Source organism: Hyla sarda, chromosome 12 (genome assembly GCF_029499605.1).
Source record: "Hyla sarda isolate aHylSar1 chromosome 12, aHylSar1.hap1, whole genome shotgun sequence".
In the NCBI taxonomy this organism is placed as follows: Eukaryota; Metazoa; Chordata; class Amphibia; order Anura; family Hylidae; genus Hyla; species Hyla sarda.
The window spans coordinates 29,793,543-29,811,891 of NC_079200.1; the positions used below are offsets into that span (position 1 = coordinate 29,793,543).

Here is an 18,349-nt window from a genome sequence, read left to right on the forward strand (position 1 = left end):
TATATATATATTTATACACACAGTTAGTAGGAATAGCATGTGGGCAGCTTTATAGTACGACTATGCTTGGTTGCCCCCGTAGGGTCACCCCCTTGTCTCTACAGAGAAACACAAACATGACTGTCACCAAATGATGGCATATCCCTAGGTCAGACATCCTGGACCCCAACCGATTCTGCCAAAAAAAGGACCCCATTGGCGATTCAGTACTGCAGACCCTTCATTGCTGCCCATGACCACTTGGCCCCATTGACATGAACAGAGCTGACATGCAGTTCCCTTGTAGAGGTCAAAGACCCTAATATTGGCCATTTGGTAGAAATATCTTCACTCCACCCTCGAACGCCATCGTGTTTTTCTTGTTATTGTCTGCATAAGTTTCAACCTATGTGCTGCATATCCCCTGCACAGACAGAACTCAATGACAAAATTTCGACTGCCAGCAGCCACCGCAAGGTGCTTGTTACATACTGTACATTAAGTGCAATACTAAAGACTGTATGCAGTGATTTCCTGAGCTCCCTCTAGTGGTGGCTGCAGACAGACAGAATTATATCATTGAACTCTTATGTTAATGCTGGAGATCGAAAGCTCCTTGTTAGAAGATTAAAGCTCGGATCTCCGTAAAGATACATTAGGGAATTAATCGGCAGAAAATGTGCGACTTTAACATGTCGACTCCGGCTTTAAAAATTAAATAAATAAATAAATAGAAAATGCTGCATGTGACACCACCCTTACCACTTAACATATAGCGATAATCGGTGCCAGCCTATATTCTCAGTCAGATCATAGTGACAATCGGCTTGTGTAAACCCATCCTGATTCTGTATACAGAACAGGTGCCAACCTGCCCATAGGCTCCAGTCTGCAGAACCTGACAATTTCGTCTTTTAGTGGGAACGATCCTACAGGTTGTAGTTTTATCTGATAATGAGTGTTTTCTGACCAGTGTTCCTCCAGCTGTTGCAAAACTACAACTCCCAGCATGCCCAGACAGCCTTCGGCTGTCTGGGCATGCTAGGAGTTGTAGTTTCGAAACAGCTAGAGGCACAATGGTTTGGAAACAATGTAAGATCCTTGTTTTATCCAGAGATAAGCAGTGCCAGCCTATCTGCTGCTTATCTTGCTCGCTCTTGGGGCTCTGTGGCTGAAGCAAAACTACCACTCCAATTATGGGAGCGTGATAGGAGTGGTCATTTTGCAACAGCTGGATAGCCGCAGGTTGGGGAACACTGATTTTGTGATGTTGAGGCATGATGGGAGTTGTAGTTTTGCAACTGCTAGAAAGTCATAGATTGGGGAACACAGATTCTGTGATGTTAGGACATGGTGGGAGTTGTAGTTTTGCATTTGCTGGAAAGTCATAAATTGGGGAACACTGATTCTGTGATGTTAGGACATGATGGGAGTTGTAGTTTTGCATTTGCTGGAAAGTCATGAATTGGCGAACGCTGATTCTGTGATGTTAGGACATGATGGGAGTTGTAGTTTTGCAATAGCTGAAAAGTTGGATCGGAGAAAACTCATTCTGTGATGTCAGGGAATTGTGGGAGTTGTAGTTTTTGCAACCAATTAAAGACCATAGGTTGCTGAACACTGATTCTGTGATGTCAGGGCATGATGAGAGTTGTAGTTCTGCAATTGCTGGAAAGTCATAGATTGGGGTCTACTGATTCTGTGCTGTCGGGGCATGATGGGAGTTGTAGTTCTGCAACAGCTGAAGAGCCACAGGTTGAGGAGCACTGATTACATAATATCGGTGCACGATGGGAGTTGTAGTTTTGGAACCGCTGAAGAGCCACAGATTGGGGAGCACTGATTACATCATGTCAGTGCACGATGGGAGTTGTAGTTTTGCTATTGCAGATGTCACAATTGCTGTAAGGTCATAGTTTGGGGGGAATACTGATTACATGATGTGAGTGCATGATGTGAGTTATAGTTTTGCAATTGCTGATGTCACGTGTATCCTGAAAGCCTGTGAAGCATATTCCTACAGGCTTTACCCTAAAGAGCAGCAGCCGCCTGACACTGACCTCAATACCGGATCATTTTTACAAAAAAACAAGAAAAAAAACAACACACACACACCCAAAAATACACATCAGTCCAAAACAGCCCCCTCCGTCTCCTCCTCCTCCTCCTCCCCCCACTGACCGCAGAGCCGTCCGCGCCTGCGCACCGCCAGCCTGCTGAAGAAAGTGTGTCACTGGGGCACGAGGCTCTCCCAGGGGTCACGTGGTCCTTGCTTCAGTGCAACGTGCCGTGCCCGGGGAGGACAAGGCGCTAGTGCGCAGGCGCAGTACTGCAGTGTGAAGTGCCTGGGCTATGGTAAAGCAGAGCGGGAGCTGTGAGCTGGAGCAGTGCAGAACAGCAGGGCGGAGGGGGAGGACGTGTGCTGAGCAGCTCCCGGTCACCTCTACGGTCACAGACGGTCACATCTGCAGCTCCGTTCCTTGCATTGTGAGGAGACTTCAGCCGCATCTGGAGCAGCACCGGACGCGTTATTTTCTTTAACCCTCGCCGTGCCGGCTCCTCGCCACTTGTCTTGCACGTAGTAGTATTGCAGGTCTGCAGCACTGCAGGGTGCCAGTCCCCTCACTGCCAACCACAGACACAGGAGGGCAGGACATCACCAATGCAGCAGCTGCTGGCAACATTGGCTACAACCTCTCTATGTAAAAGGATTTATTACAGCGGATCTCTACAGCCAGGAGGTATATAGAGAGCACAGAACCGCACCGTGTGAATACAGACGTGCTGACAACCTCAGCCATGAGTACCCAGGACTGCAGCAACAGCAGCACAGGTATGTCGTGACAGTGTGTCAGCCATGGTGGTGGGGGTAGGATGCTAACATCCATCATGGGGTGGGGGGGGGGTAGCAAGAGTTTTCAGTTGTGGATTCTTAGTTATAAGTCAGTATTGCTGCAAATCAACTACAACTCCCAGCATGCCCTGAGCAGCATCTCCTATCCGGAGTTTATCCAGCTGCTGCAAAACTACAACTCCTAGCATGCCCTAAGCCAGTGTTTTGCCAACCGGGGTGCCTCCAGCTGTTGCAAAACTTCAATTCCCAGCATGCCCTGAGCAGCATCTCCTATACTGGGTTTATCCTGCTGTTGCAAAACTACAACTCCCAGCATGCCCTGAGCAGCGTCTCCTATCCTGGGTTTATCCTGCTGTTGCAAAACTACAATTCCCAGCATGCCCTAAGCCAGTGTTTTCCCAACCAGGGTGCCTCCAGCTGTTACAAAACTACAATTCCCAACATGCGCCAACCCAGTGTTTTCCCAACCAGGGTGCCTCCAGTTGTTGCAAAACTACAATTCCCAGCATGCCCGGACAGCCAAAGGCTGTCCGGGCATGCTGGGAGTTGTAGTTTTGCAACAGCTGGAGACACCCTGGTTGAGAAACACTGCTCTAAGCAGTGATCCCTAATCTGGGATTCTCCTGCTATTATAAAACTACAACTCCCAGCATGCTTTAAGCAGTATTCCCTAATCTGGGTTTCACCTTCTTGTTACAAAACTACAACTCCCAGCATGCCTTAAGCAGTGTTCCCTAACCTTGGGTATCTCCTGCTGTTGCACAGTTATAACTCCCAGCATGCATTGAGCAATGCCCCCTTAATCTGTGCCTCCAATGCTATGGGGGAAAAAAAAAAAAAAAAAACAACAACTCCCAACATGTCTTGAGTAGTTATTCCTAACCGGGAGCAAAACTACAACTTCCAGCATGCTGTGAGCATTGATCCCGCAACCTGGGGCTGCCCAACTGTCTGTCTGGGCATGCTGGGAATTGTAGTTTTGCTGCAGATGTGGGATCAGCGATCTTAATAATGCAATGTATTGAATGGAGGGATATTACATTTTGCACTGTATCAATATATCATCTATATCTATCTGTGTTTTGCCAACTAAGGTGCCTCCAGCTGTTTCAAAACTACAACTCCCAGCATATATCATCTCCTATCTATCTCCATCCATATCAGCGTTTCCAAATCAGGGTGCCCTCCAGCTGTTGCAAAACTACATGGCCAAAGGTATTCCGGGCATGCTGGGAGTTGTAGTTTTGCAACAGCTGGAGGCACCATGATTGGGAAACTCTGATCTATTAACTGTATCTATCATCTATGTATGTTTGTATCTCTCATCTGGAGAAAAAATTGACGTGTGTATGTATATGTGTATATATATATATATGTGTGTATGTATATATGTGTGTATGTATATATGTGTGTATGTAAATATGTGTGTATGTAAATATGTGTGTATGTATATATGTGTGTATGTATATGTGTGTGTGTATGTGTGTGTGTGTGTGTATATGTGTGTATGTATATATATGTGTGTGTGTGTGTGTGTGTGTGTGTGTGTGTGTGTGTATATATATATATATATATATATATATATATATATATATATATATATATATATAACATTTTTCACAGCAAGTGTGTGTAAGATAGATAGATATATCTCTATCTATATGTGTGTGTGTGTATATATATATGTGTATGTGTGTGTGTATATATATATATATATATATATATATATATATATATATATATATAATGTGTTTTGTAAATAACACAGTGTAGGAAATCTTAAGTAAACGTTCACATTGTAACGGCGGTTCGATCCCTTTACTCCTATCTGTGGGAAAGTATGAATGGGAGGGGATCCTGGCCTGCAGAGCTTGCAGTCACATGGACTGGGTAAAGTAGGTCACCCGTGCTGTGTGTGAGCCAGAGCCTCCCAGCGGCTTCACGTGTTCTCCCGCCCTAGCCATGTGCACAGTGTTTTCATTCCTGCTTCACCCGTCTGCCCAGTGATTGGACGGGTTTATGGGCACGCCTCCCCACCCTTTAGATGAAGTAACTGGTTCCCATGGCACTCCCTCTACTGGAACCAGGTCCTGGTCTCCAGTTTGTTTAACCCACCCTGATGCGTTTCCCCAATATCGCGCCACACCCCTACCCCTTAATTCCCTGGTTGAACTTGATGGACATATGTCTTTTTTCGACCGTACTAACTATGTAACTATGTAATAGCGGGGTGGACTTTTCGGAGACAATGGTCATTGTGCAGAATGTTTGGTGGATGGGAAAACTCGTCCCGTAAAATCTCTTCCGGACAAGCAGGTTGGCCTTTTGGAAAGGTTTCGGTAACTGTACCTGCCCGGTAGATCACACCGAGAGAGAGGGGTCTGAGTTAAAAAAAAATGTAAATAAAAATGACGGTAGTTATATAATTAGCATGGTATTTTTTATTTAAACTATTGCCAGACACTGGCATGTGAAGGGGTCATTTCAGTGCCCATGGATGTGCCGCGCAGGGTTTAGTACAGACACGCGTTCCGTACTCTAGAGTGCGTTCACATTGCTCATACGTGAATTCCTTAGATGACGGCTTTCACTCAATCCCTGGAAATGACTACCGAGTCATGTGTTGCGCAAAATATTTGCTGCCATTCGCACGTGTCCTGTTTTTTTTTAGTGACTAATAAATATCTTCAGGCAGTGAACAGGTTAACTAGAAGTGGGTTGGCCTGCTAGGTAGGGCGGGGGTAGAGCGTTGACTCTAGCAGGCTGTGGTTGGCTGCTGGCACGTTTGTGGGCGTGACACCGCAGTCCATGTGCACTGGGAACACGTGGAGGGTGTGCGTGAGGCTACAGCGGATGAGTATCCTGAGGTCAGTGACTGAGTGTTCAGTACATATGAATATATATATATATATATATATATATATATATATATATATATAATCTCTCCATATCCCCATTTGTTCTGTGATTTCTGATTTTTTTTTTTGTCCCTTCCGCAGTCACGTGTGTGTATATAATATAAATATATATATATATATATATATATATATATATATATATATATATATATATATATATATATATACACACACACACACACACGTGTGACTGTGTAAGGGACAAAAAATTATAAATCAGAGATCAACACAGAACAAATGGAGATATATATATGTGTGTATGTATATATGTGTGTATATATATATATGCGCGCTAGAGGGCACTGCTGTGGAGACAGACCAATTATGTCAGCATCTACATTGGAGGCTAGCGATCTGCCACTGTAACAATCACGGAGTCCTGATGCCTGTGGGTCCGGAGGTGCTGGGAACCAAGAAACCCAAAGTCACTCAATAGCATACGTAAAAAGACAAAAAAGGTACCCGCACTCACCGCAAGGAAACAGCAGACCAACTTCTATGGCATCTCGGACAGATCCGACTACAGGCTGACAAGCAGGGGGCTCAGAGTGGAGGCGACTGCCGGCAAAGTTTCGCGCAGATCTCGCTTCTTCCGGCCTCGTATGAGGCCGGAAGAAGCGTGATCTGCGCAAAACTTTGTTGGCAGTCTCCTCCACTCTGCTTGTCAGCCTGTAGTCGGATCTGTCCGAGATGCCATAGACGTTGGTCTGCTGTTTCCTCGCGGTGAGTGCGGGTACCTTTTTTGTCTTTTTTACGTATGATACATACTTACATGTGACTGTGTAAGGGACAAAAAAAAATCAGAAACCGCCACAGAACAAATGGGGGCACATTTATATATTGGGAGATATCCGGACGAGGTAGGAGTCAAGGAGTAAACAACTGCGGAGGTCACGTGGATGTTATGTCGGCAGTGAATGCTAAATATAGCTGATGTAATAGACTCCAAGGAAACGTGGGTTTATCTCGTACACGGGTATTTCTCATACGTGGACAAGAAATCGGAGCATACAGCATTACTGGGGGATCTCATTACTGATCCTGTAACTCTGATCTGCTGCCTGGAGATTGTCCTAGGATGTATAGGACACAGACGATGTCAGCGACAAGAAAGACATCGGGGGCAACATACTAGTGATTCCCTATGGACTTCATGTACGAATCGGTGGCGCAGTCAAGTGCAGCAGCTGTCGTACCGATCCCTATAGGAAATCTATAGAAACGCGGTTAGGAAGAGCTCCGTGCTGTTCTTTAGTGTCGTTGGTCTGTATATGGTATAAAAGTGAAGAGGGATCGCAACCCGAGTAACTGAAACCAATCCAGGGTATCTAATTTGCCTTTAGACCAGCTTTTTTTTTTGGGGTGTTGCAAAAACTACCACTCCCAACATGTCCTTATAACCAAAGGCAGAATGGGAGTTGTAGTTTTGCCACAACTGGAGAACCAGGGGTTGGGGAACACTGCCTTTACAGTAATAGAAAATCCCCAAATCTACGTTTCATGACTGGGGACTACCTCGCCCCCTGGGACTAATCATGATCAATACGAGCCTTCTGATAGTGACACAGCTGGAAGCCCACAGGAGTGCGCAGACCCCCACCGTGTCACTGCTTCTTGTGATGCCGGTTGCTAAGCCCAACCTAGTCATTGAGGCTTTAAAGGGGTATTCCAGGAAAACCCTTTTTTTTTTTTTTTTTTTTTTTTTCCATTTATATATCAACTGGCTCCAGAAAGTTAAACAGATTTGTAAATTACTTCTATTAAAAAAAAATCTTAATCCTTCCAATAATTATCAGCTGCTGAAGTTGAGTTGTTGTTGTTTTCTGTCTGGCAACAGTGCTCTCTGCTGACATCTCTGCTTGTCTCAGGAATTGCAGAGTAGAAGAGGTTTGCTATGGGGATATGCTACTAAACTGGGCGGTTCCCGAGACACGTGTCATCAGAGCACTTAGACAGAAAAGAACAACTCAACTTCAGCAGCTCATAAGTACTGATTTTTTTTAATAGAAGTAATTTACAAATCTGTTTAACTTTCTGGAGCCAGTTGATATATAAAAAAGTTTTTCCCTGGTTAACCCCTTTAACTTCAACTTTAACCAGAGTTTCCCTTAAAAAAATTTAAGCTAGACTGAGAACCTTCCACCCATGGGTGTTGTGAAACCACAACTCCCAGCATGCCCCTGACAGCTGCAGGGAGTTACAGCTTCTGAGCAGCTGAGAAAAAAACAACACACACACGTACATAGTAGATAATGTCATAAATATAGAAAATAATCTGGTGTCAACACACACACATACATAGTAGATAATGTCATAAATATAGAAAATAATAATCTGGTGTATTCCTCATTACGTCACTATTGATTTCTTCAAGGTTAATTTTTATAAATTTGAGTCCAAAGAAAAGTCACCGAGGGCTGTGACCACTGAGGGCACCTTTGTCTGCTCATGTGTGTCGGCTTAGAAATGTCAGCTGTCGCCCGAGTTCTGGGAGAGTGGGTGTAGGGAGGGGGGGGTGGGGGTTCCTCAGATGTTTTCATCTCTGCACGTATTACCCAAAATGCTAAGCGGTGCCTGCAGTGCAGAGTCTCAGCCGCTCCACCTTTTTGCCAGACTTCGTCAGCCATGCTTCTGGCATCTTGCAGAAAGTAGACGGCGTTAGAGCTTTTAACACCGTGACAACGAGCGCGTTACAAGACTCTATAATGCAGGTACCAGAACCACCGCTAGAGTAGTGCTTTTGGATGTTGTGTGTCTGCGGACAAAATGCTGTAGGCTGTAGAAGGTGGGGAGAGCAGACCAGGAGGCCAGGTCTTAAAGGGGTACTCCGCTGCTCAGTGTTTAGAACAAACTGTCCCGAACACTGGCGCCGGGAGCTTGTGACGTCATAGCCCTGCCTCCTCATGATGTCACTCCCTCTCAATGCAAGTCTATGGGAGGGGGCGTGACGGCAGTCACGCCCCCTCCCATAGACTTGCATTGAGGGGGCAGGGCGTGACATAATGAGGGGGCAGGGCTATGATATCACAAGCTGTCAGCGTTTGGAACAGTTTGTTCCAAACACTGAGCAGCGGAGTACCCCTTTAAAGGGGTACTCCTGTGGAATTATTTTATTTTTTTTAAATCAACTGGTGCCAGAAAGTTAAACAGATTTGTAAATCACTTCTTTAGAAAAAAAAAAAAAAAAATCTTAATCCTTCCAGTACTTTTTAGGGACTGTATACTAAAGAGAAATCCCAAAAAAGAAATTAATTTCCTCTGATGTCATGACCACAGTGCTCTCTGCTGACATCTCTGTCCATTTTAGCAACTGTCCAGAGCAGGAGAAAATCCCCATAGCAAACATATGCAGCTCTGGACAGTTCCTAAAATGGACAGCAGAGGTCAGCAAGAGAGCACTGTGCTCATGACATCAGAGGAAATGCATTTCTTTTTTTTTTTGGATTTCTTTTTAGTATACAGCCTCTAAAAAGTACTGGAAGGATTAAGATTTTTTTTTTAATAGAAGGGATTTACAAATCTGTTTAACTTTCTGGCACCAGTTGATTAAAATTGTATTTTATTTTTTTTTCCCCACCGGAGTACCCCTTTAAGACCTTTCTTAGGCAGTAATGGTACCCCTCCAGTATTCGGGTGCTCGTAGCTTTTGCCATATGATGATATGAGGTTTTCTGGATCAGTTTATGTTGTACTTGTGACTAGAGATGAGCGAATTTACAGTAAATTCGATTCATCACGAACTTCTCAGCTCGGCAGTTGATGACTTATCTTGCATAAATTAGTTCGGCTTTCAGGTGCTCCGGTGGGCTGGAAAAGGTGGATACAGTCCTAGGAAAGAGTCTCCTAGGACTGTATCCACCTTTTCCAGCCCACCGGAGCACCGGAAAGCTGAACTAATTTATGCAGGAAAAGTCATCAACTGCTGAGCCGAGAAGTTCGTGACGAATCGAATTTACTGTAAGTTCGCTCTTCTCTACTTGTGACTCTGAAGTTGTTGCTGTTGGTGCTTTGTCTGCTTTTTTATATTTGTTTTCCTTAGTTCTTTTCTCTTTATCTTTCCAGGCGGAGTGATAAGTTATGTTGGCTCCAGCGGCTCTTCCCCTAGTCGGACCAGCCCTGTGTCTCTGTACAGCGAATGCTCAACAGGAAGCCCACAAAGTGGAGCCCCTCAATTCGCATCCTACCTACCGCCATCACCTTCCCACTCTTACAGCGCCAGCTCCTCAGGGGGTGATACCTCCCCTCGATCATCCTATGGCCTGGCTTCGTCCCCAGGAGGACTCCACGTGGCCCTCGATGATGGCAGCCGGGTATCTCCAAGCAAAACTTCCAGCAACATAACAAGTAAGGAAAAAAGAAGTACCCGTTGGCATTGTGCATGGGTGAAATGATGGCAGCGAGCACCGGATTCTTATTAAACTTAACCACCCTTCCTTTTTTTTTTTAACAGAGTTGAATGGAATGGTCTTGCTATGTAAAGTCTGTGGGGACGTCGCCTCAGGATTCCATTATGGGGTGCACGCGTGCGAAGGCTGCAAGGTGAGTACAGAATAGGAATAACACTGAACGGCTGAGGGTGAAGGGTATTATATGGTTATGTTAGAGTCTAGGTCGGTGGTCTCCAACCTGCGGACCTCCAGATGTTGCAAAACTACAACTCCCAGCATGCCCGGACAGCCGACGGCTGTCCGGGCATGCTGGGAGTTGTAGTTTTGCAACATCTGGAGGTCCGCAGGTTGGAGACCACTGTTCTAGAGAATTATCAGATAACTGAATGATCAATCCCTAATAGATTCTAAATATAGTCGGGATTCTCAGTTTTGATGTGACTGCGGTTATAGGATAGCCAGTGAGTGGGGGATATGTTTATCACTATGGTATATGATAGCTAGTAAGTGGTTGCTATATATATCCCTTTTTCATATAATGGCTGTGAGCGGCCGCTTAAAGGGGTACTTCCATGGAAAACTTATTATTATTTTATATTATTTTATATTTTATATCAACTGGTGCCAGAAAGTTAAACAGATTTGTAAATCACTTCTATTAAAAAAAAAAAATCTTAATCCTTCTAGTACTTTTTAGAGGCTGTATACTAAAGAGAAATCCAAAAAAGAAATGCATTTCCTCTGATGTCATGACCACAGTGCTCTCTGCTGACCTCTGCTGTCCATTTTAGGAACTGTTCAGAGCAGGAGAAAATCCCCATAGTAAACATATGCTCCTCTGGACAGTTCCTAAAATGGACAGCAGAGAGCACTGTGGTCATGACCTTTTTGGCTTTCTCTTTAATATACAGCCCCTAAAAAGTACTGGAAGGATTAACATTTTTTAAATAGAAGTAATTTACAAATCTGTGTAACTTTCTGGCACCAGTTGATTTAAAAAAAATAAAAAATAAATAAATATTTCCACGGGAGTACCCCTTTTAATGCATACCCGTTCCGTCCCACAGTCTCTTGATGAATCCCTATATCTGAGTGTAGCTGGTGATGCATGTTTTGGGGGCCTTGTATTTCTATACTCTTAGTACACGAGGGGATCTGTGATCTAATCATGTGTCTCCCTTCCCTTGAAGGGTTTTTTCCGGCGCAGCATCCAGCAGAATATTCAGTACAAGAAATGTTTGAAGAATGAGACTTGCTCCATTGTACGGATTAACAGAAACCGATGCCAGCAGTGCCGCTTCCGCAAGTGTCTCGCGGTGGGCATGTCTAGAGATGGTGAGTTCCTCCTTCCAGAATCAGTAGTAAGCATGTCTTTTTAGGTCAACGATGTTTAAAAAGGTACTCCGGTGGAAAACAATTTATTTTAAATCAACAGGTGCCAATAAATTAAACAGATTTGTAAATGACTTCTTTTAAATCTTAATCCTTCCAGTACTTATCAGCTGCTGTATACTACAGAGGAAGTTCTTTCTTTTTGAATTTCCTTTCTGTCTGTCCACAGTGCTCTCTTCTGACATCTCAGGAATAGTGATGAGCGGCAGGGGCCATATTTGAATTTGCAATATTTCGCGAATATATTGACGATTATTCGTCCTATGTTCGCGAAATTCGCCTATTCGCTATGTTCATTCACTTTGCATAAAAATAGTGGGGGAAAAAAAAAACAAAAAAATATTCATCATTACGAATATATAGCACTATATTCTAAATATTCGCTAAATCGTGAAGTGCCGATATTCGCGATATAAATTCGCATTACGAATATTCATGCTCAACACTATTCAGGACCTGTCCAGAGCAGGATAGGTTTGCTATGGGGATTTGCTCTTGCTCAGAACAGTTCCTGACATGGACAGAGGTGTCGGCAGAGAGCACTGTGGTCAGACAGAAAGGAAATTCAAAAAGAAAAGAACTTCCTCTGAAGTAAACAGCAGCTGATAAGTACTGAAAGGATTAGGATTTTTTAATAGAAGTAATTTTACAAATCTGTATAACTTTCTGGCACCATTTTTATTTTTTATTTGTTTTCCACTGGAGTTACCCCTTTAAGGCTACTTACTAAGTAACACTTGATTTTTCTTTTTCTGTAGCTGTCAGGTTTGGTCGCATCCCGAAAAGAGAGAAACAACGGATGTTGGCCGAGATGCACAATGCAATGAGTCACATCGCTGGGGGTCACTTTGGGAGAAGGAGCCCTGTTCCACTTCAGCCACAACAACTTCGGCCTTCTTCTCCACCCCACATGTGCCCAGCTTCCTGCCCGTCACCTCCTTCGCTCGCTGAACCCTTTTCCCACTACCCGCAGCAGCTGACGCCTCCTCGCTCTCCCAGTCCAGAACGTGTTGATGACGTTATCATTCAAGTGGCTCAAGCTCATCGACAGATATTTGTCTACGCCCACGAAAAAATTTGTGGAAAGGTGTCCACCTGGGAGAATGAAACCAAACCATCTATTTGCTGGTTACAGGGCAATGGAGAATCCAGAGGAAACCGCAGTGTTCACCTGGTAAGACTTTTTCTCTGTTTCTTGTGCGTTGTTGAGTCTTAATTACTCTTTATCACACTGTCTGTAAAAACGTGTTAGAATATTGTTGGTATTTCATGGTCTCTGTTTCTCTCCAGGCATGTCCTATGAGTGCGCTGCCCCTTGGAGGTCCGCCTCGCTCTGTGCAGGAGGTCTGGGAGGACTTCTCTCTTAGCTTCACCCCAGCAGTGCGGGAGGTAGTTGAATTTGCTCGTCATATCCCAGGCTTCCAAGAGTTACCTCAACAGGATCAAGTCACCCTGCTAAAGGCAGGTACATTTGAGGTGAGTGAAGTGGTTGCGCGCTGCCTTCAGTACTTCCTTGACTATTGTCTACCTCTAGCTCAGTGTTTCCCAACCAGGGTGCCTCCAGATTAGGGATCGACCAATTATCGGCCAAGATTCACGATTTTGGACGTTATCGGTATCAGCAATTACCTTGCCGATAATGCACCAACCAGCCCCCCCACCGCCCCAGCCAGAGACCGCTGCTGTCCCATTGCCTCCCCCATCCCCGGTTTTATAATTGCCTGTTCCCGGGGTCTGCGCTACTTCTGGCTCCTGCGTTACGCTGTGCACAGTGACAGCTCAGGACGCCGCTGGAGCCAGTAGTAGCGCGGACCCGGGGAACAGGTAATTATAAAACCGGAATGGGGCAGCGGCAGTGGTTGGACTAAGGACCGGCAGGGGGAGAAAAGTGGGCGGTGGCGGTCTCTGGGCAGAGGATAGGGGGGTGTTGGACTCAGGAAGAGCCCAGGACAGGCACGGGGAGAGAAGCAGGTGGCGGCGGTCTCTGGCCCCGCAAAAGCCGCTGCAGTTCATTGATTTAAAGCGCCCGCTTTAAATCAATGATCTGCAGCCGCTTCTTCGGGGCCGGATAGAGAAATAGCTGGAATATCGGTATAAGGTATCTGCCCTAAAATCGATATTGGTCGATCCCTACTCCAGATGTTGCAAAACTACAACTCCCAGCATGCCTGGACAGCCTTCGGCTGTCCAGGCATGCTGGGAGTTGTAGTTTTGCAACACCTGGAGGCACCCTGGTTAAGAAACACTGCTCTAGCTGGTCAGCCTGTTTGCTTCACCTTTTTGTCTCATTGTGACCACCTCTGTTCTTCTTGCAGGTCCTCATGGTACGATTTGCCTCCTTGTTTGATGTGCGGGAACGGTCCCTGCGTTTTCTTAGTGGAGCAACCTATTCTCTGCCGGAGCTCCAAGCGATGGGGATGGGCGAGCTTCTTAGCTCTATGTTCGATTTCAGCGAAAAGTTGGCATCTCTTAACCTTAGCCAGGAGGAACTGGGGATCTTCACTGCACTTGTCCTCGTGTCTGCAGGTCAGTACTAGACAGTGGCTCAGATGGATGAAATAAATGTGCAAGAATAAAAATGTCTAGCACCTTGTGTGAACACTGTTATATAAAATCCCTTTCCGTATAATGGCACGTTTGGTTCCCGGGGGAAATCCTATTATGCAGGATGATTCAGTTTGGGCTATAGGTCCAGCTGTCCAGTCAATACTTGTGGTCCTATTATGAAGAGAAATTAGTCCTGAAACGGACCCTCAATAACCAATAAAAACATGATTTATTAATAAGACTAAAATACAATATACAGAAAATATATAGGAATGAAGCAGAGCCAATATATCTATATATGTTCTGTATATTGTATTTTTTTTTTTTCTTGGATTTTAGTCTTAGTAATAAATGTCTTTATTAGTTATTGAGTGGCAGTTTAAAGGGGTACTCTGGTGGAAATTTTTATTTATTTATTTTTTAAATCAACTGGTGCCAGAAAGTTAAACAGATTTGTAAATTCACTTCTATTAAAAAAATCTTAATCCTTCCAGTACTTTCCAGTTCCAAAACGAAATTATTTTCGTTTTGGAACACTGTGCTCTCTGCTGACATCATGACCAGAGTGTTTGCTATGGGGATTTTCTCCTACTCTGAACAGTTCTTAAAATGGACAGAGATGTCAGCAGAGAGCACTGTGGTCATGATGTCTGTGTTCCATAAAGAAAAAAGAATTTCCTATGTAGTATTCAGCAGCTAATAAGTACTGGAAGGATTAAGATTTTTTAATAGAAGTAATTTACAAATCTGTTTAACTTTCTGGCACCAGTTGATTTAAAAAAATAAAAAAAAGTTTTCCACCGGAGTACCCCTTTTAATGACTCATTTCTCTTCAGTGTAGATTATCTCTTTGGAGTCTCATTCATTTTTAACAAGGCCTCTACAAAATGAAAGAATCAATCTGATTGGTTGCTATGGGCAACTTTTCCCTCTGGACAGGTTTTGATAAATCTCCCCTCTAGTGTAGAGTTGTCTTCTGCTATTAGGCCAGAACCTCTTTTATATCCATTCAACCGTAAAGTGGCAAGAATGGAGCACTCACCTGGTCTGTAGCTTCAAAGAGTCTTCTTTATTAAATGAATGTGGTAAACATGCAGGGAAGCGGACAAGAGCGGTGAGGGGGGGGGGGGGGGCAGTCTGTATCGCGCACGGAGCACTTCGTCAGGCCCCTTGAAGAAAGCGCTCAATGCACGATACGGACAATCGCCCATCCACTCCAACGCCCCCACCACCGCTCCTTTCCGCTCCCCTGCATGTTTACCGCATTCAGTCAATAAAGAACAATCTACAGACTGGGTGAGTGCTCCATTCTTGCTTCTTTATGGTTGAATCTATGCCTGATGTTCTCCATGTGAGCACCGGAATGGTCTTCATGGTATTTATAGCCTAAGGAGTTGAAGAGATTGTCCAAGCTATAGCGTGCCAGCAGTGCCGAGGTGAATTCTTGTATATGGAAGATCTTTTCTACCCACGATTAGACTATTGTTGTCGTTGTTCACTTCACTTTTCTGGATCACTTTTTTTAATACTTTTTCTTCTGTCGCAGATCGATCTGGTATGGAGAACGCTTCACTGGTTGAGCAGCTGCAGGAGACCCTGATTCGCGCTCTTCGCTCTCTCATTTTAAAAAACAGTCCAAATGACATTTCCCGATTCACAAAACTACTACTGAGGCTGCCAGACCTGCGGACCCTGAACAGCATGCACTCGGAAAAACTTCTGTCATTCCGTGTCGACACACACTGAACTTGATGCATGGCCGTCGACCTAAAAAGCTTCTTCTGGTTGCATTATGGACTCCCATCACAGAGTCACTTCCTGGAGAAGAACTGATGACATCCATCGTGCTGAGGGAGCAATGGGTGTCGTGGGAATACCCACTGTCTATGATGTCAACCTCTGTGACTGACTGATGGCATTGGATAGTCACAGGCATGACCACTGGCATGCCCAGAATTGGGTATGAGGCACTTCTTAAGAGACGAGAGACCTGCAGTGCCATGTATATTTATACATATGTACATATGTTAACTGTCATACAGTGTCAACCATTGTGTAAATATCTGTGTGTATATCAGAAGTTGTGAAAAATATAAATATTTTGACACCCTTCACCCGTGTGTTGCACCCTCTATCAATCATGGATATCAGACAGGAACATGCCGTGTACAACTCTGGTATAAACTCTATGGTACTGTTCAAGAGGTCAGGATGTACTCACAGCTTTAGGGCCCCAAAGAGGGTCAATCCTATCAAGTCAAAATATAAGGATGTGACGAACAATACAGCTGTGCGTACGCCTGTAAGGTTCAAGTGTATAGGAGCGCTCTGTACATCGCGATCACATGGTCTACAGTGACCCTTACTGGAGCAGTGCTCTGTGTGCGTGTACAAAACACAAACTGCAAACAGCTCTCTCTCCTGTACTCTAAACACCTGCGCCCGGACTGGCCTGCAGCGTCCCCGGACCGGATACGGCTATGTAGAAAGGGATGTCCAGCGCAAGGTGCAGTAAAATCAGGTTGCTTTATTGAAGGATCAGAGGACACAAGACAGGTAACGGGACAAACGCCGACATGTTTTGGATGTTTGCCATGCGAGATCCGAAACACGTCGGCGTTTGTCCTGTTGCATGTCTAAGTGTACGGTACATATATGCAAAATGTCTGTGTACATACAGTATATGTTGTATTTATATTTTGTAACTATTTATATATGAAGAGATAGATCTGTAAATAAAATGTTTAAACGGTCTACGGGGTAAATCTGTTTCTGCGAGGCGGGATCCTGCACTATAATGTGGAATTTCTGAAGACCAGAGAATGTATCCGGACACTTGAATAGATTGTAATGAAGATGGCGGCAGAGTGTTATCACTGCACAACCACCATCCGTTGGATTCTGTGGGGCAAAAAAAGTTACCGTATTTTTCGTCATATAAGACGCTCTGGCATATAAGACACACACCTAATTTTATAGGATAAAAATCTAGAAAATAAAGATTCTGAACCAAATACAATGTAAAGTTTAGGACAGTGATCTTCAACCTGCGGACCTTCAGATGTTGCAAAACTACAACTCCCAGCATGCTGTCTGGGCATGCTGGGAGTTGTAGTTTTGCAACATCTGGAGGTCCACAGGTTGAAGACCACTGGTATAGGAGGTAATACTTACGTGTCCCCGCCGCTCTGGACGGCTGCCCTGGATGTCGCCCTAAGTCGCTGTCGCCGCGTCCCAGGGGTGTCCCCGTCGCTCCGGAACATCTCTGCTGCCGGTATCCTCGCTCTCCGTCGCCGCCATGACGCTGCTCCGCACGCCGCTCCTATTGGATGACGTGACGGCGTGCGTGACGACATGATGACGACGAAGGAGTGCGCCGGCAATGCAGGGGATCCCGGCACAGAGGAGGCAGGTAAGGTCCTTCCCGGTGTCCTGTAAGCTGTTCGGGACACCGCGATTTCACCGCGGCGGTCCCGAACAGCCCGACTTAACAGCCGGGTTAGTGTTATTTTCGCTTCAGACGCGGCGGTCCGATCGGCCGTTGATGGCCGCAGGGACCGCCGCGATAGGTGTGTATTCGCCTTATAAGACGCACTAACTCCCCCCCTCAGTTTTGGGAAAAATAAGTGCGTCTTATATGGCGAAAAATACGGTACATGCTTCCTATGACAAACCTGTAAAGGGGAAACTGAGGTTGCACAACTTTGGTTGTTTTGACCAAATGTCACTGACTGACCTAATCTAAAATACAAATTGACAGCTTCGTATTCTGGATTTGCTGACTGATGATGATCCAGGATATTTTGTAATCAATGCGGTAACGGAACTCTGATATGAAAACCGCTGGCTGCATCATTTAAAGGAACCATAAAGTGGTATTTCCCTATAAAGAAGTTATTCCTTCTCCACAGGATAGGACATAATAAACTGATCACTAAGGATTCATCTGCAGGTTTCTCCGAATAAATGGTAATGCCAGGGCTCTATTCTTTCCCCAGAGAAAATGAAAGGAGCACTTGCTGCACCATTCATTCCGGGGACAATTTTCTTTCCCCCTGTTAGGCACCTACCTTTGGGTCATTATTGACTACCATTAAATTGCAAAGACCTATCTGAACACAGAGCACTTTTAATGGGTACTCCAGAGGGAAACACTGTTTTCAATCCAACTGGTAGAGATGAGCGAACTTACAGTAAATTCGATTTGTCACAAGCTTCTCGGCTCGGCAGTTGATGACTTTTCCTGCGTAAATTAGTTCAGCATTCAGGTG

At 44.8% G+C, this 18,349-nt stretch overlaps 1 protein-coding gene across 3 annotated transcripts; it reads left to right on the plus strand.

Moving 5' to 3' along the window:
• Positions 1-2,325: 2,325 nt before the first annotated feature.
• NR1D1 (nuclear receptor subfamily 1 group D member 1) lies at positions 2,326-16,831 on the plus strand. Of its 3 annotated transcripts, none has more exons than XM_056548596.1 (8): positions 2,326-2,812; positions 9,814-10,095; positions 10,202-10,290; positions 11,330-11,474; positions 12,290-12,705; positions 12,822-13,007; positions 13,847-14,057; positions 15,625-16,831. In XM_056548596.1, the coding sequence occupies exons 1-8, from the start codon at positions 2,779-2,781 to the stop codon at positions 15,822-15,824; spliced, it is 1,563 nt and encodes a 520-aa protein (XP_056404571.1). In that variant the 5' UTR covers positions 2,326-2,778; the 3' UTR covers positions 15,825-16,831. The 3 variants fall into 3 exon arrangements, with proteins under 3 accessions (XP_056404571.1, XP_056404572.1, XP_056404570.1); XM_056548597.1 differs by lacking the exon at positions 2,326-2,812 and adding an exon at positions 4,881-4,920; XM_056548595.1 differs by lacking the exon at positions 2,326-2,812 and adding an exon at positions 5,061-5,149.
• The last annotated feature ends 1,518 nt before the right edge of the window (positions 16,832-18,349 follow it).